This window comes from Acomys russatus, chromosome 23 (assembly GCF_903995435.1).
Source record: "Acomys russatus chromosome 23, mAcoRus1.1, whole genome shotgun sequence".
In the NCBI taxonomy this organism is placed as follows: domain Eukaryota; kingdom Metazoa; phylum Chordata; class Mammalia; order Rodentia; family Muridae; genus Acomys; species Acomys russatus.
Genome location: NC_067159.1, coordinates 8,858,734 through 8,882,244, shown reverse-complemented (window position 1 = coordinate 8,882,244; position 23,511 = coordinate 8,858,734). Strand labels below are relative to the sequence as shown.

Here is a 23,511-nt window from a genome sequence, read left to right as displayed (position 1 = left end):
TTTCGTGTTCTGTGCTCACATCTGAGGATTTGGAGCAAAGAATCACAAATGAGTGTAGTATTTGTCTTTCCAAGTCTGGGTTATCTCACTCAATGTAACTTTTTTCTAGGTCTAGCCACTTACCTGCAAATTTCATGATTCCATTTTTCTTTACAGCTAAATAACATTTCATGTGTACATGTGCCACATTTTCATTATACATTCATCCATTAAAAGACACTTAGGCTGTTCTATTTCCTCGTTATTCTGACACTGAACACTGCGGAGCAAGTAGCTGTAGAACAGAATGTCAAGTTCTCTGGGCATCTGCCAAACAGTGGTATAGCTGGGCCATAGGGTAGACTGACTTTTAGTTTTTGAGTCTTCTCCACACTGGTTTCGAGAGTGGCTGTACCAATCTGTACATCCACAGCAGTGAGTGAGGGTTTCCCTTTCCCCATAACCTCACCAGCATCTGCTGTCAGTTGTTCTGTTGACTTTAGTAGTCATTTTGATTGGGTAAAATGAAATTTCAAAGCTGTTTTGATTGGCAGTTCCCTAATTGCTGAGAACAATGAAGTACTTCTTTTTGTGGTCTTTCTTAGCCATCTTTATTTCTTCTATTGAGGAACTCTGTTTAGATTCCTAGCCATTTTTAAATTGGGATATTTATTTCCTTAGACCCTTTGCTTTTGAGTTCTTTGCATATTCTGGATAAGTCACTGCATACTTTGGACACAGGAGTTGGATTACTTGAGCTGGATCTAACCTGAAAGCCTCCTTCTATAGTCCAGCTTCCAGACCAGGAAATCCTATGCAAGCTGCCAAGGAAGGGAAGCAATTAATAGTCCTACTCAGCTGTGGCACCTATGAGCCAAAACAATAATTAGCCTAGCAAGCTATCCATTAAAGGTACAATAAATGGCACTCAGATCTTGGTGGTAACTAGCTGCTACTTGGACTTATGGCCAATTCAACAGGAAGAAAATCATGCCTTCTTCTAGTAACCCAGCCAACTTCCCAGATCAGTTACAGTGTTGAGGCCAGGAGACCATGAAATAAAATGAAAAGTGATGGTAAAGAGCAGCAGACAGCCCAAGGCACACAACAGAACACAGCAGTTTGCATAGCATCAGTTTGGTGGAAAATAAAAAGCATTTTGTATGAGTTAAATCCCTTTACATTTATTGAGGCTTATATTTATAGTATGTCCTGTGTTAGTAAATGTTTTATAGTCCCTGAAAAATAGTGTACAATCTGTTTTTGTTGGGTGAAATATTCTTTAAATGGTCACTCAACTCTGTTCTTACTGGCTTTGTCTGATGATAGATGTAGTCATCCATTAGTACAGGCAAATGTGGGAGATTTGTTTCTTTACATTTTGGTATGTTTTGTATTTATTTCCAGCAAATGCTATTTGTTAGGCTAAGAAAAGTAAAAGTGAAGTTTATGATTTAAACCATTGTCATTTCTGAAGAATTTTACAGTTCTTTCCTTTTTGTTTGTTTGTTTGTGGAAGTTTTTCTTCCTCCTTTTGAAGGATCATTGACCTAGATACAGAATTGTAGCTTAGCAAAGTCTGAATGCCTTAAACATTTCATTTTATATATGTGGTTGGAAGAGAAGCCTGATGTAATTCTTTTCCTAGCTCCTCCTTCCTAGGCCATTTTTTACCTCTTTGTTCTATTTCCTTACAGTTTGAATATCTGCCTAAGTAGATGTTTTCATGTTTACCCTACTTGGTGTCCTCTGCATTTTCTGAGTTTGTGGTTTAGTGTTTATCCTGTTTGGGTTTTTGTTTTGTTTTATTTTGTTTTTAGCAGTCTCCCCCTCTTCCCAGCGCCTCTGTTTGGCCTCATGTTCAACTATATTTGGAAACTAATTCTTGCCACCTCCACTGCAGCTGCTTAGGTCGGTGGTGTCTTGGGTGCTTGCGGTTGCCTTCATTGTTCTTCCTGCCTTTGCCCTTTATCTATTCCATAGCTAGAGGGAGCTTGTCATCCTCGGCTCAGAGTCATCCAGTGGCTTCCTGTCTCATGCCAAGTTAACAGCCAAAAGTCCTTGACATGGCCCGAAAGGCTAGGCTTAGCTCTGTTTAGAACCTCCTAGTAGTTAACCCCCATTGCTCTCCAGTTTTAGGTTCCCTGCCCCCTTGTTCTTATGGAAGTCGCCAGTCTTCTCTTTTGCATACTTCTGTTCTCTAATTATCCCTAGCCTAGATTATCCCTATCCCTAGACACTCAGTATTAAAAAATACTGCTTTTGAAAAGTTAAACCATATACTTCATGAACTCATTTCCCCATTTGCTGCTTCATTGGTGTCCAAAATGTTTGTTTATATTACTGGGGATTGAACCCAGGGCTCTGAGCACGCATACCCCACCTCCTCACTAAACACTTCACCTGCAGAGGAGAGAGCATGGGACACTGAAGAAAGTGGAAAAAAAAAAAAAACAATTAGGGGGCACATTGTAAGACAAGTCTAGGATGAGATTTAGAGGTCAAATTCTGCAGACTCCTCTTAGGCCTTATTAGCATTTCAGCCTGTCTTTATACATAACAATGTTGATCGCTGTTAAGTCATTTTACTCACGTGGAGGTTTTTAAGGAGGCAGTTACTATGTGGCTGATTTGTCATTTTATGAAAATCATCCCAGCTTCTTGGTGGGGAATAGACTGGAGGGTGTGTAGTAGTTACTTTTATTTTCCTGTGATAAAACACCATGACCAAAGCAACTTATAAAGAAAGTGTTTAATAGGGCTTATGTATTGTAGCGAGCAGCAGGCATGTTGGTGAGAACAGCTTTGAGAGCTCACATTTCAGAAAACAAGAAAGAGTGCAGGTCACGAGTGGTGGCACACGCCTTTAATCCCAGCACTCAAGGGCAGAGGCAGGTGGATCTCTGTGAGTTCGAGGCCAGCGTGGTCTACAAAGCGAGTCTAGGACAGCCAGGGCTCAATCTAACAAAGAAACCTCATCTTGAAAAAAACAGAAAGAAAGAAAGAGCATTAGAGATAGAGAGTTTTGAAGCCTCAAAGTTTGACCTTATGACATACTTGCTCCAACAGGGCCACACCTAACCCTTCCCAAACAGTTCTAACAACTGGGGACCCAGTATTCAAACATGTGAGCCTACAATGGCCATTCTAATTAAAACCACCACAGGGGAAAAGATCAAGTATGCTGTAATCAGATGACAGTGATTTAGGTGTTGGGTTTTGGCAGGTTGTTGATAACCATCTAAAAAGAATGTTGGACTAGTAAACCTTCAATGAAATCTATTTATAAACTTTCTCAAGCAGCAATTTTTATCTCCTAGTCACCAGAATGAATTTTCCAATTTTGTACAATCTATTGATTCCACTATGAGAAAATAGACTGCCTGGTGTAATATAGATTTTCAATATACTTCCTAGAAAGTTGTGTGCACTTTTATCTGTTTCTTAACCTGTGGCACAAAATGAACATCTCTAAGTAATCTTATTTAATGGGTATATGGGGCATATTCAGCTTTCCTTTTCAACCCAGTTAGACTTGGGTATTGTTTTCACCCTTTATTTGGAGTATGAGGCAACATTACAGTTTCAGATTGTTAAGTAAGCCAAATGTGGTGATAAAAGTGTTGACAGGAAGTATGACCTGAGTACTGGGAAGAGTGCGTGTTCTCCAGGTTAGTGGATAGGAGGGAGAACAGGTGTGAAAGTCATTTCCAAAGGAGAGGAGAATGCATACTCAGTGGCCGCAACTCACTGAGGGCAAGGAGTGAGATCCTGCCCAACTACTGCCACCTGCAGCGCAGCAAACCAGAGCACTGAGTTACTCAGCGTACTTGGAGCTCCAAGAGAGACAGCAGGCTTCAGACTGACTTGTGGGTTGATCCGAATGACTACTGGAGTGCCTCATTTGTTATCCCAGTGTTTCCCTCATTCCAGAGTACACTGAGCTGGTAAGCGTTGCTCCTAACCACACCACCTTGTGCTGCTCCTGGAACACTACGGGACTTCTATACAACAGGTCTGCCGTGTTTCCAATTGCTACTGTGTTGACGTCACCGTTTGTCCTACATGTTTTCTCAATGACAACACCAAAAGCACAATTGGGAATAGTCAGAAAACCTAGAGTATATGCTAACTGCCTCTTGCCTAGTTGTCATTCACTGTGGCATGAACCAGGCCTGTTTTTGGTTTCCTTCATTCCTAGCTATTAAGACCATTCATTTCCTGCAGTGTATCCCCTGCCATATAACATCTCCAATGAAAAAGAATCCAAATCTGCTGTGGGTTTTATTAACTTCAGTGGGCAAAATAAACTTCCATGTCCTGAAGAAGATGTTGTGTATCCGTATTCACATGCAGAGACAGGGGATCATGCCAGTTAGTGGAATGCCAGCCAGATCAGCCTGCAAGCAGTCTGTCCTTTCAGCTTCAAAAAAGCTGACTAACCACGCCCCCATGGCTTTGTTGCCACTTGCCACCCTGCATGAGGTGCCAGCAAAGTGCCTCCAACTTCCCAACACCATCAAGACCAGTTCAGGACCTTTTAATTCAAGAAGGCTAAGAATTAATACGCATCCTAAAGCTGCCCCCTGATTTAGATTTCCTACATTAATAATGTTATTGAGCATTGCGTGTATATTCTGTTGTTTGTTGTTCACACTGGTGTTGCTGAACTGATAAAAATTAACCACTGTCTCAAGTCCCAGCCCAGCCTCACCCTGTTCCAAAGGCTGCCGAGGTTATTGAACTAGGAACTCAATGGGAAAGGTCATAGACATGAGTGTTGGACCGTCTAGCTTTGAATCCAGCCTCAGCTATTTCACGCAGCAAAGATTTATTGAACATCTACCATTCTCAAATATTATTTGGGGTGCTAGGATGGAATCTGTGTTTTAGGGAGGGATGTTGACTTTGAAGCTGCTAAGAAATGTATTACTTGTTAGTAGGTAGCTGGGGGAGACGGTTTCCTTGCCTCCTTTCTGCTCTCCTGCCTCCAGCTTCTCATTTCTTTATTCCATTCTGCACAGTGCTTATACGGCTCTCTTTCTTGGGTTCCTGCTGTAAAACTGTGTCCTCATGATATGACTGTTTCAGGTTTAGGATCTCACAGATCACAGTTACTTGATAGCCTGCTGTTAAAAACACCCTCTATGGGATTGGAGAGGTGGCTGAGTTGCCAGTGGTGCTTGCTGCTCTTGAGGAGAACCAGAGTTCAGTTTCCAGCACCCACATCAGGTGTTTTATAACCACCTGTAACTCCAGCTCCAGGGAATCCTGCACTCTTTTCTGGTTTCTGTAGGCACCAGCACACACATACCATATGCTCATATAGACACATACATGCATTCATAAATTTAAAAAAAGATCTTTTAAAAAATCGTATGTGGTCATTCACCCCCTCACTTGACTTGTCATAGCTCACTAGCCTATTCCAAATCTCTTGAATCCGCTTTTTTTCCCCCTTAAGTTCCACATCTTTTCTACCCCTCTATTCACACTTCCTGTATCTCCTGGCCTTCAAAGTAATACATACAAGACACAGTGATACATACTCTTTACCTATCCCCCCACTCCTCAGTGTCCTTCCAAAGGTGAACCTGTGCGTAGATACGAGTTCATGTACATGTGTATCCGAGTAGAAGCAAGTTGGCATGTTAGCCAGTGAAACAGTTCAAGTTTGAATCATGGCTTTCCTTCTAGATATGAACTCTTGAGCATAGCTCTTATCTCCTAAGCCTATTGTGACTTCCTCCTTCTCAGGTGACTCTGGGTGTTGAACTAGTGGCCTTGCCTACACTAAGCAGATGCATTGTCACTAAGCTATATCCTTGGCTCCCTTATTATGAATTATGCACTTATTATGAATACTAAGCACTCAGGAAAGGTTTTCTGGTATTATTTTTTGTTGTTATGTAACAAAATATAATATAATGAAAAGATAATATCACTTTAACATAGAGATGGTCTGGATACGACTTCCTAGTTATTTTACACTTGTCATATAACACAAGCAAAATCCCTTTTGTGGTTTCCATTTTATAATGGAGACAACAATATGTTTAAAATTTTTGGATTACTTAAAAACTTTGTAAATGATAATGCTGTATAAAGTTCAGTTGTTGCTGGTCATATGGTTTCAAAACCTCACTTCTCAAGGTTCAGCTGAATAGAAGAAATGAAGTTGTATATTAAAAAATAAGATATTTCTGGGTGTGGTAGCATGCCTAAAATTCTATCAGTCAAGAGGCCGGGCAAAGCTCCGTTTAATATCAAGCTATATCTGCCTCAAAAAAGCAAATAGACTAATCAATCAGAAACTTTGTGACAGTGATCTTTCCCCCCCCTTCAAATGGCTCTAAGTTCAAGCTGCTTCATTTTAAGATTATAAATATGTAGTTTATTTGGCAGTCCTGCTAAGGGACAAAATTAGAGTAAGTACTCCCATTTATGGAAGTATATCTACCAGTGGATTCCAGAATTAGACATATTTAGCTGTGCTTAGCAGAATTTAGTTAAGCTGGGCAAGTGTATCTTTTAAAGTTAAAAAAAAAAAAGTGTTTTGGTCAGCCTTGAAAGTTTCTTAAATCTTAAAGTTGTAGGCCGAGGACTGAGGAGGTGATTCAGTCAGTAGAGACCCTGTCCTATAGTTATGAGGACTTGCGTTGGATCTCTTGTCCCCGTGGAAAAAGCTAAGCTGGCAGTGTATACTTGTAATCTTTCCTATTGGGGAATAAGACACAAGATCCCAGTTGTTCATTGGCCAGCTAGTCTTGCCTAACCAGTGAGCTCCAGGCTTAGAGAGAGCCATTCTCAAAGCATACTGTAGAAGTGGTAGAAGACACCAGCATTGGCCTGTGTTGCTTACATACACACACAAGGATTTTTCAGCCCCATTTACAAATGTCTTGCTTGACTGTGCCCCATCTTCATGCCCATCACTCAGCCATTGCGCTTTGTGATGGTTTCCTAGGTTGCACTGGGCTTTGATAGCTCATAGATCCAAGAACACATGTTGTCCCCAAAGGCAGAGTACAGGATATTTTTGGATATGTTACTGTTCTCCCTTCTGTTAACTAGAGGTATTCCCAGTACTAGACATTTAGAAGGAAAGTTACAGTCGTAGACACTTGACAAAGATCATCCTTTGTGGATGAATGTTAAGTCATTTTAGTAAGAGAAATATATTTTACTTTGGAGTAGTAATTTGATTTAATGTAAAAAGTACATTTGAGATTTTCATTTTAAACATATTTTTGTTTCTAGAAAACAGCCCAGTCTAATGATCTAATGATGCAGTATGTAACCTTGATCACCTACTACAACTTAAACTCCTGCAGTAGTAAATGAAACATTTTAACACACTAAAACAAGACATGTAAGAGTTCAAATCTAGACTTTGGCATGCAGCTGTGCCCCCAGCCCTTCATTTTTAGGTTTTTTTTTTTTCCAAGTCGGTGTTGTTTGAGGTTACCAGTTTATCTGCAGGTTTAGTGATGCACACTTGTAAACCTGGAGTTTGAAGCCAACCTCGGATATGTTGCAAGTCATTTCAGACAAGCAAACAAACAGTGACAAAACCAATCTTGGCCACTCACTTGCTCCATAGCATGAAAATTCATAGTAAGAAAAACATACCTGTTTAAAGTTATTTCACAAAAAATGTTTTCTTGGTTGTCTTTCAGGGATTAAAAAAAAATCCAGAATGAAAATTTTCCTAAATTAGATTTTATATTACTTGATACAAAAACTATCATTTTGGGGATATGTATATGACATGGTGCAGTACTCAGCCATGTGGCACATCTTTATCAGCTCCTCTACTTCAAATCTAGAATTAGCTATTAAAATAATGCCTTAAGATTGCTTTGTTTAAGAATGAAATTAAATGTTCTTTTTCTCTCTGAGACAGGGTCTCAGTATGGAGGAGGCCAGAGGGCAATCTCAGGCATGGGTTCTCACCTTCTGCCTTGCCTGAGGCAGGTCTCTTTGTTGTTTGTCTCTGTGCAGGGCGCCAGGTCAGAGGGCTCACAGCCTTTCAGTGATTCACCACTCTGCCCTCTGTCCACACTGTGGAAGTACTGGGCTTATAGATGAATACAGGACTGTATCCAGCTTCACATGGATTCTGAGGATTCAGACGCAGGTCTTCATGGTTTGCACGGCAAGCACTTTGCCCCCTAAGCCATTCCCCCAGCTCTGGGAAGCGTATCTTGTGGAAGAAATATGCTGAGATCTAAGGACGACAGCATTAACTAAGTGGAGAAGGAAGGGAGAAAGCATTTCAGGAAAAAGAAATGGCTGTGCTTTTGTACAATTCCTTGGTAAAGGCAAGCGTGTCAGGTCATAGGAACCAAAGAGAGAACCAGAGTGACGAGCAAGGAGTCAGAGTGCAGAGCAAGATAGAGTGCAAAGGAGTCAGTTGTCATGAGCTTTAAACTTGTCCTGGGTTTAATCTTTATCCCAAGAACAGAAGGAAGCCACTTGATTCTCGAAGGAGAATGGTAACTGTCATGGGTTCTTCTCTTGGTGTGATAAAACACTGATCAAAGGCAGCACGGGAAGAAAGGGTTTATTTTGTTGTACACTTCCAGGTCACAGTCCATCATTGAGGGAAGTCATGGCAAGATCTCACGGTGGGAACCCGGGGGCAGGACCCCTGGTTGTTCATTGCAGCATTGCTTCCACCCAGAGAGCTCACTCACAACCAGTGATGAGCAACAGAGGAATGCTGCTGGATTGCTCGCAGGCTCATGCTTCGCCAAGCATTGCTGTAAAACCCCCAGCACTACTTGTCCAGGGATGGTGCTACTCACAGTGGGCTGGGCTTCAGTTAATAAAACAGTCCGTCACAGACATGACCACAAGCCAGACGATCTAGGTGGTTCCCCAGTGAAGGCTTTTCTCTGGATGACTCTAGGCTATGTCAAGTTGACAGTCCTAACTCAGACAGTGACCATGGTAAAATAGATGTGTGTACATCCTGAAAAGATCATTCTGGTTACAATGTAGAGTCCTGTGGAGATAATCAACAGTAACCTAGTTATAAGGCAGTTTCAGAAGTCCTAGAAGAATAGTAACGGCTGTTTAAGACTGTTGTCTTGGTAGTTTAAAAAAAAAAAAAAAAGTTCTGTAGCTGAGATCCAGATAATTCTAACACTGTGGTCCTCTTTCCTTACTCTCTACCCTTTAAAAGGTAGTGACACAGCCAAGAAGAGGGAGCAGGGGCAATGTAAGAGCCAGTACTTCTGGACATGACCTGGCCATTGTATCCATTACTTCACTGCAGCTGTTGGCACCTGAACAAGACTGGACAGGAGTGGGTCATCACCATTTCCCCATGTGTGGAGGAGGGGCCACCTCTCACCTCTTACCGGGGGCCTATGGATAGTTAATGGGAACTGAAGGAAGGGCTACCATTTTCCTCAGTAGGAATGGGTAGTTGCCCGTGTTTCAGTAAGTAACCACTGTTTGTGCAAGCCACCTTAATTAAACTCTGGCTACCCCCCAACAAAGGCGTTAACATAAGATTATTGGGAAGAGGGGTTTCTTCAAGAGAGAGGGTGATAGGGGATGAATATGTGAATTAGCAAAAAAAAACAAAAAAACAACAAAAACAAAAACAGTGACATAAAATGCAAGGCACTGCTTTGTGATGAAATTATCACCTTAGGATGGTGTTTCCATAACATCAACTATGCAGTGTCATCTTCAGAGTCTTACAAAGGAGTTTCTCATTAAATGTAGATTCTTGACTGCTCACTTGTGAAGACATGCATGTTGACCATATAGCATCTGTAAGCAAAGATACAGTTATGACCTAAGAAACACTTAGGACTAAAGCTGTAATTTGTGGCACATTCTTCTTTGCAAAGGGTGTAATTCTTCCACTTCTCTGTATATTTCTCACCCAGAAAATTTACCAGAACATTTCAGGTTTGAGAGGTATCAGAGAACCATGCTATAGCATTTGGTAACAAAAAGCAAATGTGCGGGCTGGAGAGATGGCTCAGTGGTTAAGAGTGCCACCTGCTCTTCCAGAGGTCCTGAGTTCAATTCCTAGCACCCACAAGGTGGCTCACAACCATCTATAATGTGATCTGATGCCCTCTTCTGGCCTGCATGTGTGCATGCAGGCAGAACCCTGTATACATAATAATAAATAAATAAATCTTTTTTTTTTTTTAAAGCAACTGTGCATGCTTTTAATTGGCTACAACGTAGGAATGCCTAAAAATATTAAGGGTTCTGAAGGGTAAACTTAGGGGACTCATGTTCAAATGATAAGTTCCTTTATCCCTCTGATGAAAATAACTTCAAAAGGCAGGAAATACAGTCTTTTTCATCTTTCTAATATCTGGAACTATTTTAAATTTTATTACTTCTTTTTTCCTGTATGGTGCAGATCGATCCTGGATCTAGGCACATCGTCCATAAGCATTCTGCCATTGAGTCCAGCCCCAGCTCCACAGTGGCTGTGTACAGGTTAGGAAGTGAAAGCCAGAACAACTACCACAACCTGTTTTTGTCATGAGGCCATTTACCTAACTCCTGGGGCTCCTTACATTGTCTTGGAAACATACTAGGAAGAGGCTAACTCAACCTATTAGAAAATGGCTCATCATATGTCTATATGGCCCCCAACCCTGGTCAATTACAAGGAAAATTGACCGAGTTGAATTGATGGTGGAAGTGAGGAAAGGAGCAGTTATCTCTTGACATTTTATAGTTATAACCCAGTCTCTGAGAGATTTGTATCTCTAAGTCAGTTTGTAGATAGTTCCATGCTAAGTATATGGTTTACAATAATTCCGGCCAGAGATAGCCCCATGACAGAAGCAAACGTGTCATAGTAGAAAAGAAAACAAAAAAAGAGGGAGGGAGGGAGGAATGGGAGGATACAACGGATGGGATAACAATTGAGATGTAATATGAATAAATTAATAAAATATATTAAAAAAGAAAAAAACTCAGTTGAAAAGGAAAAACGATACGGAAAACAAGAACCAACCACAACAGCAATGGCTGAATTAGATCCACCATTGACTTTATAATTTGCCATTATTATATATGGAACAGATATTTAGGAAAATTTAAAATACAAAAATGTTAACATTATGATAATTAGCATTGTTAAACTTCCTATGAATTTCCCAACATTCTAATCCTTGACACATATTAATTCTCACAACTGTGAACTAGGAACCACTTAAGGTGAATACCTGTAGCACAGGAGGAAGTAACATGGTCATGGTTAGTAGATGAGCCAGTGTGAATCTTGTGTGGAGGTTTCTAGCTGTCTCATTGTGCTACTTAAGAAAAAGAAAATGAGATGATGAAGTATTGCTGTTGTCTTTGAAGGGAAAAAGATTTAGAAGCTAAATATGTTTGTTTATAAATATATAAAATTGTTATGTGTAAACATATTTACATAAATAAAGATAAGTTTAAATAGACAAGCTATATTAGATAACTAGTGAGCAAGAAGAGAATCTGTTAAATAGGTTAACTAAAAGACACAAGGATAGAAATATGTAAGAGAAGAAGATTTCAAATTTATGGCAGAAAAGTGCTATTTTTCTGATACTTTTTCCCTCCAGTAATGAATGGATGTGCTAACTGAATGCTTTGCTGCCCAGCTAACACTTCATGCCATTGCCTTCCAGGAAGTGAACTCTATCCTTGTGATATGCTCTTAGCAATTAGGGATGCAAGTGAGAAATTGTGCCACTTCTAGGTTATGCATAAGGAGGAAAAGTATGGCCTTTCTTTTCATGTTTCTGACCCATGGACTGACAGGAATGTAGCATGATTGGTGAGCTATTTGGGGAGTACATGTTTATAGAAGGTAATGCTTTACTAATGACAGAGTAATATATAAAAATTTGGCTTGCATTACTGCCAAAGAAGCCTTCAACTACATAAGCAGGGTTGGGGAGGTTTGAATATTGTTTAAGACACTATATGTCTTTTTAAAAAATTGTTGTTGTTGTTGTTGTTGTTGTTATTATTATTATTATTATTATTATTATTATTATTATTATTATTATTATTATTATTATTATTATTATTATTTTAGACTGAGGACTGAACCCAGGGCCTTGCACTTGCTAAATCTCCAACCCCAATATGTTCTCATTATAGCAGCTTAGACTACATCCAAATACAGGAAGAGGCTTAGCAGTTTTCTGACCAGAGCTCTAGATATGAGGAAAACTTAAGTAGACATAATATTTAAGGGGATTAATATTGACTATTTCTAAAACAGCAAAAATGAAACAACAACAACAAAAAAAAAACTAGTTGAAGACATTAGATCTAAGCAAATAAAATAGAAATCAAGCTGAAACAGCTCAATTAAAGCCAGAATTAAAATAGCCAGAGGGAAAAACGTATTACTTTGAAAAGAGCTACCATTACAATAGCTGAGTTAGTGAAAGGAAAATAGAAACCAAGGCAGCAGACTAGTTAACTACCATCCATGTATTGAAAGTAGCATCTATTAAAGCTAAAATATCTTTTAAGATTGGTGGTAATGAAGAGCAACATAACTTTTAAAACAAAAATTGGTACTGTTTATCACTAATTAGATAATCCCAAGGAAAGATTACAGAAGATAAAATTTAGAGATAAACCCTGATGGAGAGTCCATTATAGGAGAAGAGGCCAAACATGGTGGCAGTTACCTATAGCTACAGCATTTAGGTACCAGAGCAGGAAGATTACTATGCATTTTAGACCAGCCTGTACTACAGAACAAGATCCTGTCTTAGAAACCAGAAACAGTCATAAACACTATAAGTAGTTCATAGTTGCTGAGGATGGGGAAGACTGTCTTCAGTGGTGTAGCCACTGGAAAGCTACTCATGTTTCTGTAAGTAACCCCTCTTCTGTGCCCATGTAGCCAGTCCTAACTAAACTCAGTGGGTCGTGAATGGATGGCTGGATGGATGGATAGATAGATGGATGGGAAAAAACACCAGAAGTACAAGAGAGAGATTAAGATTGTATTAGGGGTCCCTGGGGGAACAAAACCATAGAATGAATATATATTACAAAAAACATCACTAGATTGGTTTATGTGATACATGGTGTCTAGTCCAACAATGTGTGTCTAGGTACTGGAGAGGCCGAGAGCCTTACGGCTGATAAATCTACAAAGGTAGATGCCTCATCTGACCCAATTTGGCACTGAAAGCCTGGAAGATTCCTGGAGAACCACTGGTCTTCAGTCCATGTAGCAACACAAGAGCCTGAGTTCTGATGTCAGTAAAAGATGGCAGCAGAGTCCATGCACCAGTCCACAAGGGGCAAAAGCAACAGTTTTGGACCTCCTTATATCTGAGCCTCTGCCAGCAGGTACTGCCCACTAAAGGGAGGGAGGGTTTCTCCCTTACTTAAAACTTCTAAGAAATTACCCTTAGCCTACCCAGTGCTATGAAGACCCAGTCAAGTTGACAATAAAGATTAACTATCACACACAATAACATTTTTGGTCATTGAATAAATTCAGTGGTAAATTTTTTATTCTCATATAATATGTTAAAGCTTTCCAGATCACTTGTCAAACTCAACAAAAAATTTACTGTTACCTATGAAAATCTGAAAATTCTAAGGATTTAATCAGTGAGTTAACTATCATTCAAGTGGTGTTTGTTTGTCTGTTTGGCAGGATCTCACTATGTAACTTTGGTTGGCCTGGAACTGGCTATGTAGACCAAGTGGCCTTCAGTCCACCTTCCTCTGCCTCCTAAGTGCTGGGACTAAAGATATGTGCCAATACACTGGCCTCTTACTAAAGATTTTGACAAAGGTTTATTTAGATAATATAGATAATATAGATGGATATATTTCTTTAAAACAGTATAATTTGTGTTTCTAGTTAATACATATATAAGGAAATGCAGAAAAATGCTCACAGATCATAGGAAACTGCTAAGAGTTCTAACCCTGTACCAAAAAGTGATGGCACTAAAAATGAGTTATCATTTAGTGCTTTTCCCTTAAAAACAAAACAAAAGCCCAGACACAGTCACTAGCCTCTCCTTTCCCTTCTGAGCTAATTTCCTTAAGAGGGCTGAGTAGTAGAGCTCCAAATTCCACAGGTGCAAATTCACAGTCCAGAGTCTGAAGCACCAGTGTGCCAAGGTACTTTGAAGGAGGGATTCTCAGCCTGTAGCACTTTGTAGACAGGCACTCTTACCATGATACCTAGAACCAAAAATGAAGAAGCAACCTCATAAATCTTATTTAGAAATATAGAGGAAAACACTCAAGTGACTGAGGTGATAGTGACCACTCTTTATGTTAAAGGCAGGACTCCCAACTCCCAGCAGTGTTTGCTAAGCCACCATGGGATAGTGTTGTTGTTGTTTTGGTTTTTGTTTGTGCACCGTAGGAGACTGAGCCCAGAACTTTGTGAATGGTATGCAAACGACCTTGCCCCGGAGCTACATCCTAAGCACAAAGTATGTATTTTAAAAAAGAGAGTCTGGAGCTTTTACAGAAGAGACCAGAGTGGTAACAGAAGCATGTTTTAAAACATTAGGAAAGGAAGACTGTTTTACTACAGAGGATTTAAGAAAATAAAACAAAACAAAAAACTTGAAATGTTTAAAGCATAGAAATGGAGAAGGAATTCTCTTTGTTATATTTATAGTGGTAGGCAGAACTGGAACCAGCCAGCAGCCACTACAAGGCCCAGAGCAGAGGAAAGAACTTAGAACAACTTAGCTGCCCAGAAGTGGAGTGGACTATTGTGTGAAGTAGAATTCGCAGGAGGCTCCATGACCCTTTCTAGTTATGGTTTTAGTGGCTTGTTACTAAAGAAGTTCTTATATATTAGTTTTAATTTTTAAAGCAGGAAAAGACATACACAAAAAAAATCTATACTCTTTGTGCAAGTTTGCTACATATAAGTTAAGTATATTATTTTCTAGGTGTTGTATTTGTCAACATTGACTTCTCATAAAATAAATGTTCACCATATGTAGTTAACAAAATGTGGCTTGTTTTCATTGTGTTAGGACTACTGACCCCTTTTGCATTGTTCTCAACAACTTCGTTTACCATCACTTGTTTGTAAGTGAGGGTGCAGTGAAACCACCGAACTGCAACACTGTGGGTAGAAAGAAGGGCTCAGTGGGGGATGCTGCCAGTCTGCCCTGAGAATAGAGGGCAGAGGTGTGCGGAAAGCAAGCAGGCTGTGCAGATAGCTGCCCTCACCAGAGGTAGTGGCCTTCTTGATAGGCACCTGCCTAGCAGAGATTCCTAAGGAGTGTTTACTTTAAGCTTCTATTTACCCAATATAACAATCCAGTTTACCAGGTTAGAGTCCTTCTATTTAAGATAGTGTCATCAGCACTGCATTGGGGGTGGGGTGGGACAGTTTATACCTAGCATTGTTGATTTTTCAGTTTCTGAATCTGGTTGAATGAATTTTTTTACTCTTTGCTCTTCGTGTGTGTGTGTGTGTGTGTGTGTGTGTGTGTGTGTGTGTGTGTGTGCGCGCGCGCGCGCGCGCGCGTGTGTAGGGTGCAAGTGTGCTTAGCTAGGCTAGAGTTAGACTTTAATATCAGATATCTGCGTTTATTGCTCTCCACCTTACTTAGAGGGGGCATAGTTTAACACTGAACTGGAACTAACACAAAGCTGGTTGGCCAGGCAGCCCTTAGACCTGGCCTCTCATCGCCTTCCCTCCAGCTCCCCTTCAGCCCATCCCCACCTCCTGGCACTGGAGTTAACAGGCATGTGCCACCAGACCCACACCAGCACACCTGGCTTTTCATTTGTGTGTGCTGGGAATCTACGCTCAGGCCCCATGCTCGTGCAGCGTGTGTCGTTTACCACTGAGCCATTCCAGCGCATCTAGTTTTGTTGCCATTATATTTTCCATACTTGTTTAGACTTGAAATTTTTTCCCAAGCAAAATGAAAACTTTTATATAGCAAAGCCAATCCTCAGACAATAAGTAATTTCTTTTTGGGGGTTGGGGATGGGGGTTTGAGACAGGGTTTCCCTGTGTAATAGCCCTGGATGTCCTGGACTTTGTAGACCAGGGTGGCCTCGAACTCACAGGGATCCGCCTGTCTCTGCCTCCCAAATGCTGGGATTAAAGGCGTACGCCACCATGACTTGCTAGTAATTCTTTGTTAATGATCGAAGCCCTCATGATTCAGTCCTACTTCTCAAATATTCTCTTTTTTATAATTTTTTTTTTTATGTTCATTGGTGTTTTAGTTGCGTTTATGTCTGTGTGAGAATGTCTTAAGTTACAGACAGGTGTGAGCTGCTAAGTGGTGTTGGGAATTGAACCCTGCTCCTTTGGAAGAGTAGCCAGTGCTCTCAACCATTGAGCCATCTCTTCAACCCAAGTATTATACTCTTAAGGTACAAAATGGAAGATTACTCTTCCAACAGGTAAGACTGGCAGATCCTCGAGTCACAGCGCTTACTACTGTGTGCTCCCTGTCTGTGTCCTTTTCCTCCACACTCTGGGCTCAGCATATAAACTCAGTAACTTACTCTTAGTTTAAACCATGCTTTTCTCTTCATCCTATCTACCAACTTTTTATATAGATAATCATGTTTTATAAGTTGGCAATACAGCCGGTCATGGTGGCTCACGCCTGTACGTAATCCCAACACTTGCCGAGGCTGAGGCAGGTGGATCTCTGACTTCAAGAACAGTCTGGTCTACAAAGTGAGGTACACAAAGAAACCCTGTCTTGAAAACCCAAACCAGAAAACCCAAAAAAGTTGCCAAAAGGTTTTGTCTTTTTTTTTTTTTTTTTTAATAAGCACTATAACCTTGAAAGGTCTTTAAACATATTTATTTTACAGCCCCTCACAGGGGTCTCTTAACTGTTTTTTTTTAGGTTTTGTTATTCTCTTAAATGTTTTTCTCTTTCAGTTTTCTGAGATCTGTGGTTGTCCTTTCTTGTCTAAATGAAATCAGCCCTCCACCTTTGAAGAGCTTGCTTAGTGTTAGCCTCTGACTGATCTGTGAAAATGAAAGTAATACACCTGTCTATAATGCCTGTCCCAGGGTTCCATTGCCCTCTGCTGGTTTCCTTGGATACTGTACGCATATGGTGCACACGCACACACGCAGGCAAAACACCCTTACACAGAAAAGTAAATCTGTTTTTTTTTTTTAATGAGGATAATTGGGATAAAAATGAGGATACTAAGACTGCTGTGTGAATTAAAAACATTAACACATATAAAGTGCTTAACACAATATTTTGTACATAGTAGGCAGACAGTAATTATTGCATTTAATTTCTTTTGGGGTGGTTGTTTTGGTTTGGGGGGGTTTTTTGTTTATTTTTGTTTGGTCGGTTTTGTTGTTTGTTGTTGGTTTTTTGTTTGTTTGTTTGTTTGTTTTTTGGAGACAGAGACTCTCTGTGGTAGCCTTGGCTGTCCTGGACTTGCTTTGTAGACCAGGCTGGACTTGCTCTCACAGCGATCCACCTGCCTCTGCCTCCCACGTGCTGGGATTAAAGGCGTGCGCCACCACCACCCAGTCAATTTCTTTTTCTTTTATGTTGTTTTAACATTTCTACTCTTTTCTTGTCCAGTCCTCCAGATATATTAGTATTTCCTCTGATGAACTGGAGCAAGGATTAGCAAACTTTTCCTTTAAGGAGCCACGTAGTCAATATTTTACAGGTTCTTTTAGGCCATGTAGTCTGATGAAATGCAGTTGGCATGCTGTACCTTTAGGTTCTGTACTCGTAGCTTCAGTCAACCATGAAAAAAAAATATTTAGAGAGAAAAATTACTGAAAGTGTGCAGGTTTTTTCTTGTTATATCAGAACTTAAATAACAATGACTTATGCAACATTGACATTTTGGTCATAATGGTTACATTTTATCAGGTGTTACAAATAATCTAGAAATGACTTAAAGTATATAGAAGGATATATGTAGTTTATATGCAGTTATTGTGGCGTATAAGGGACTTGGGCATCTTTGGAATTTGGTACATGGTGACCATGAAAAGTGTTCTGAGACCCGGTCTGCCACTTACAGCACATGACTACTTTCTGGTCTGCCCAGCTTGTATGCACTGTATACACTCTCTTTCCCAAGTGTGCTAGTCTGGAGAGTATTAGAAACTACAAGAAAAGAGGGTTTCAAGATGAATGCTTTCAGTGAGGTAATAGTTATTCCGTTTCATATCAGAAAACTGCAGTTTTCCTTATGTTACCCTATGAAGATGGTTGTTCTAGAAAGTTAAATCTTTTCATGGTTCCTGTATGCATTTTTCCCTCCCTGAAACATGCTGTGGCCACTTGTCAAAGTTTTGCTCCATTTTGTTTTGCAGTGCTAAAAATCCAACTCAGAGTTGCATGCCATGTGTTCAGAGAGCTCCAGCCTCTGCCCCACTTACTAGTTTTAAAATATTGGCTCAGGTGTGGTGGGTATGGTGGTCACCACCTTTAATCACAGCACTTGGGAGACAGAGGCAGGCGGATCTCTGAGTTTGAGGCCAGCATAGTCTACAGAGTGAGTTCTAGGGCAGCCAGGGCTACATAATAGAGAGACGCTATCTCAAAACTAAATAAAATAATAAATAAACAAACATAAAATTGCTGAAATCAGCAAATATTTAAGCATGTGGCAGGGTGTGGTGGCACACACTTTTACTCCCAGCAATCCAGAGGCAGAGGCCAGCAGATCTCAGTGTTGACGGCTAGCCGTTGTCTGCATAGCTTGCACCGTGTCAGCTAGGCCTGCAGACTGAGACTGCCTGTGCATGAGTGAGTGGATGCGGTAGAAGGTGACAGGCAGTCGCTGGAAGAGCACCTTTGAGCTTCCTAGTGTTAAAATTCAGCTCATGTTTAAAATTTCTCAACCTATCCCAAATACATGGTTTCCTTTACTGAAATTTATATTTTAGATTCAATTTTTAGGGAAAGCTTCTATCTTTGTAGAGGCAAGCAAGTTAAGTTATTTTGTAAGACTAGTTTTGCTGAAGGAACAATGAAAAACTATTTTTAGAACTTGAGCCATAGCGTTAAGGAGTCAAGATTGACTTAAGTCTTAAATAGAGTACCCTGTGTGTCCTGTCCTATGTATTTGTCAGTAGTCTTAACTGAAGTAAGGTATTTCCTGTTGCTTGTTGGAAGTGTAGGACACAAGAGATTTCCACAAAAAGACATAGTTTGCTTGGAAGAATAAAGTGGTGTTCTTACTTGGCAGTAATGTGTTACAAGTAACTCCCTTTAGAAAGAAAACATTAACCAGTTACTGATAACCTCTACGTCCATGCTTGTTGTACACGCTATTTTATTCTTCTTCTGTATGGGCACAGCCCACGTTTTGTATGTGCAGCATGTGGAAAGGACTTTGAAAGTTGGATGTCTTAGCCGTTCTGTTAGGGAGTCGAAGCTAGCTATTCTGTTGTTGGGGAATCCACCCAAGTAACTTGATCATCTCTGAGCTATTTCCCTAACTCTTGCTCCCTAAAAACCCAGAGCATTTGAGGACCATAAACAAGTTCACTGTTTGCTATATTGTGACCACCTCATGAAAGATACATTCAAGAACTAACTAGTTCACACACTGTTGTGATGATCACAATCTCTAAGAGGTCTGGATAAGGATAGACCGGTCTCTGTGCCTGAAGCAATTTGCTTTTGTATTTAGCCATCAGTGGTGTTCTCTGGTAAGTGGAGGAGCACCTCATACAAAGGGAGGATACCTACGCATGTTTGTCACACTAGGGCTTATCACACCTCACCTTTTTTAAATGTCTGCAAGCCTCCTCTTTAGCTTTCCCCTTTTTTCACTGAATGATCCTTAGTTGATTTCATATACTGCTGTGATTTTAATTGTCACCACGTTTCTAGGCCCTTCCAAACATGAGTTTTAAAAATAGCTATCAAAATCTCCAAGCAATGAAGCTGCCTCACTTGGAAGTGTCCTGTCATCCTCGTTTGCTCAATCAAGATACCTAGAAGTTACTCTTGCTGTTCTTTCTCCTCAGTAATCATCTCTGATCAGTTAGCGTCTTGACCCTTGAGAGCAGCACTGTCCCCTTCTCAGCCCTAGTGCGGCTGCAGAGATCTCATCAGGTCTCACTGAGCTACTCAGGTGGCTCCCTAACTAAACTCCTTTATTGCTGATCTGTTCTTTCTTCAGTCCGTGTTCTATAATATAAAAGTAATCATATTAACATGAAGAAAAATCACTGTGTCAGGCCTGGAGAGGTGGCTCAGAGGCTAAGAGGACTGGCTACTCTTGCAGAGACCTGAATTTGATTTACACACCTTTGTGGTGGCTTACAACCATCTATAATTCCAGTTCCAGAACATCTGGTGCTCTATTCTGGCTCCGTGAGCACCAGGCACACATGTAGTACACAGACACGCAACCAAGCAGAATACCCATGCTCATAAAAGGTGAAACTTAAAGAAAACAAAACCGTTTTCTCTCTTACTGTAACTACATAAAATGTAAACTATAATAGGTCAGGTGCCTTTGCAAGTACTAGTCTATGCTGAACTTCACATTCCAAAACTTTTTGTTTGTGTGACAGGATTTCACTATGTAGCCCTTGCTGGCATCAAACACACTGTGTAGACCAGACTGGTCTCAAACTCAGAGATCTGCCACTTGAGTGCTGGAGTTAAAGGTGTGAGCTACCCCATCAACCATAGCTTAAAAAAAAAAAAAATCCCTATGTTAAAAAACGTGAAAAATATCACTAAGGGATTGTTAGATTTTCTACTGAAGTGTAAAATTTCTGAGGTGTCTAGTGGATGCTGCTGTTTCGCCAAGGAAGAACTCCCACCACGTGAACCCTGGTGCTTCAGCAGGAGATAGGTCTCTTATTCTTTGCTTTGTCTCATGGAATTCAATCTACATGCTTGCTGGTCTTTTTAATACACTTCTAAGGAGCATATTATCAAGTGAATTGCTCTTGATAGTACATGGAATTTAATGATGCTGAGAACAACAGTGTCTCCGTGTAGAGCATGCATATAAACCAGAAGACTAGGTATAACTAGCAGCTTCCCATCTGCTCCCCGTTAGTCATTAAGTGAGAGCTTGACTTCCTGTTGCTCCCAGACTCAAGTGATCCCGCTGAAGATTTCTGGAATTGTCATTGCCTAGATCCTTTTCCTCTGGTGTGTTTCCAAAGCTGCTTGAATTCTTTCTCCTTGTATCACAACCTGAAAATTATCTTCAGAGAGACAGCCAAGGAGCTGTGAGTCACTTCATGTCTTTCTCTTCCACATGTTGCCGTCCTATGTTGTTTATTTTCCACTGTCTAAAATCTCATATATTTTTGCCCAGTTTTCTAGCAGTTTTCATAGGGTGAAAATTCTTACCTTTGTTATTTCATATTGACCATTGGAAATTATTTCCTGGCTTTTACTTTGTAAGATAAGCTTATAATCTGTTTATTTTTTTTTTCTGCTCTTTGGATCTTAGGGAGTGCTTACTAATCCTTGCTGATACAGGTTAACAATGCCTTTTCGTCTACTATTTATATCCTAAGAATTTTCTAGCTGACATTTTACACAATTCAGCTATAATGTAACAATAAATAACATATTACAGAATTACTGTATGTTTTAAGCAAAAGTAGCATGTAGATTATATTAAAGCTCTAAATTATAGTTTTGCAAATAATTAGGTTCATGATTATAGTTTTAAGACTATATTGACTTTAATGTCTTATTTTCTAATCACTTTTCAAAGTAACATGAACAGGCTTAATAATTGATACCTAGTCAGAGATCATCTTCAGCTAGTTAACATGTCTGGCACAGGTCCTATAAAGCTGTTATTGAAAACTGTATGATTTTTGCCGAACAGCCTTTATGTTCTGGCTAGATAGTGCCAAAAGAAAAAAAAATAAAGAAAAATCCAGTATTTGATAACACATTCTTTGTATATTTGTAAATTTTTATTTTTTGCTTTTTAGGTTGTCAGTATTTAAACAGAGCACACCATGCGTGAGTACAAGCTAGTGGTCCTTGGTTCAGGAGGCGTGGGGAAGTCTGCTCTGGTAAGTTAGCCACCCAGCTATACCTAATCTGTGTTAACACACAGGGTGTGGGCATTCACTCGTGTTCATTCTCCTAGTCACTAAGGAAAAAGGCATTCTTCTTTATAAACCTGCTCTTTGTGGCCAAAGACGTATAGCTTTTGACTGGCAAGTCACTTAATTGTATACTGACCACCAGTATTTGTGATTCAGCGTGGAGTATAGTTTTCATTGTCAAGGAGATTTACATTCCATTGTGAGAAAGCGTTACAGATTGTAGCAGAGTAGATTCTCCTTAGCCTGACTCCAAGCTTACATGGAATAAAAGTTACTTTTTGCATATATGAGGTACCATGCAAAAAGCCTCTCGTGTTGTTTACAATATAGCAGAAAAAGAGATGTAATAATACACAATTAAAGAACTACTTGATGCTCTGAAGGAAAAATTTGAACTTTTAAGGGAGAGACTGACAAGTGGCCCTTCGTTTTGACAACTGCAAGAAAGGCCATGCTAGGGGTGAGTAAGTGGGAGAAAGGGAGGTGGCAGAACGATGGGCGCCCACATGACTGAAAGATGACTGTGCAGTAAACCTAGACCCCCCTCTGTTAAGATGTAGTCAATGGACAGCACATTCTCCATGGTTGTGGGGGGAGCAGGGACTGACATGAACTTTGGTGTGTCGGCTCCTCCCCCCCCCCCCCCATTTGATCATTTTCCACTGGTGGGGAGGCCCAGCAGACACACAGGAAGGGGAAGCAGGCTATCTGGATGAGACCTGATAGGCTGTGGTCATATTGTTGAGGAGAAGGGCCTCTTCTGTCAGAGGTCGAGGGGAGGGGAATAGGACAAAAGAGTGAGGGAGGGCGGAAATGGGAACATACAAGGAAAGGAATAACTAACAATTGGAAAGTACTATGAATAAATTATTATAAACTAAATATGTTTTTAAAGTTTGCAACTAAGGTCCAAGAACAATAAGGCACAGAATGTAGGGTTTCTGGGGGTGCTATGAAGCGCACGAGTTAGCTAAATGCTTTATTTAACAAGTAGATCTTAAACTCTGTCATTTAGAAAAGGGGGAGAAAGTTGGAAGCTAGTTAAGTACACTAGATTGCTTATTGGTGCTTGGATTAGGGCCATGATAGAGCTATGTCTCTTCTGGAGACTGTAGATGCTTGAAGACTAAATAGGAGGTAGACTTGAAGCTGGAAGCTAAGAATAAGGACTAGAAAAGCAAGGTCTTACACTTACAAGATATACTCAAGTTGCTCAAGGGAAATACATCAGGTACACAAATTACTTTTTAAGAGTTTAAAAGAGGCTTGTGGTATGATTTTAATTGTCATGAATGTATCAATCATACTTAATTTCATTAGAATTCTTTACTGTTAGCCTGTTAGGAATATAAGTTAACATCTCTCTGGAAATGATTTTTCAAATGCCTGTATTTTGAGGATGGGGAAGGATAGAAACAGGGTCTCATTTGTTAGTCCAGATTGACCTTCAACTTGGTAATCCCCCTGCCTTAGTT

At 40.1% G+C, this 23,511-nt stretch overlaps 1 protein-coding gene across 2 annotated transcripts in view; it reads left to right on the top strand.

Moving 5' to 3' along the window:
• The window catches only part of Rap1a (RAP1A, member of RAS oncogene family), a 76,563-nt gene that overhangs the window by 35,311 nt on the left and 17,741 nt on the right, over positions 1-23,511 (top strand). The window contains exons 1-2 of one of the 2 annotated variants that reach the window (XM_051165850.1): positions 13,310-13,332; positions 21,917-22,000. In XM_051165850.1, the coding sequence (XP_051021807.1) occupies positions 21,944-22,000 (57 nt within the window). In that variant the 5' untranslated portion in view covers positions 13,310-13,332; positions 21,917-21,943. Of the gene's footprint in view, positions 1-13,309; positions 13,333-21,916; positions 22,001-23,511 lie in introns of those variants that run through there. The other variant, XM_051165849.1, reaches the window with a different exon arrangement.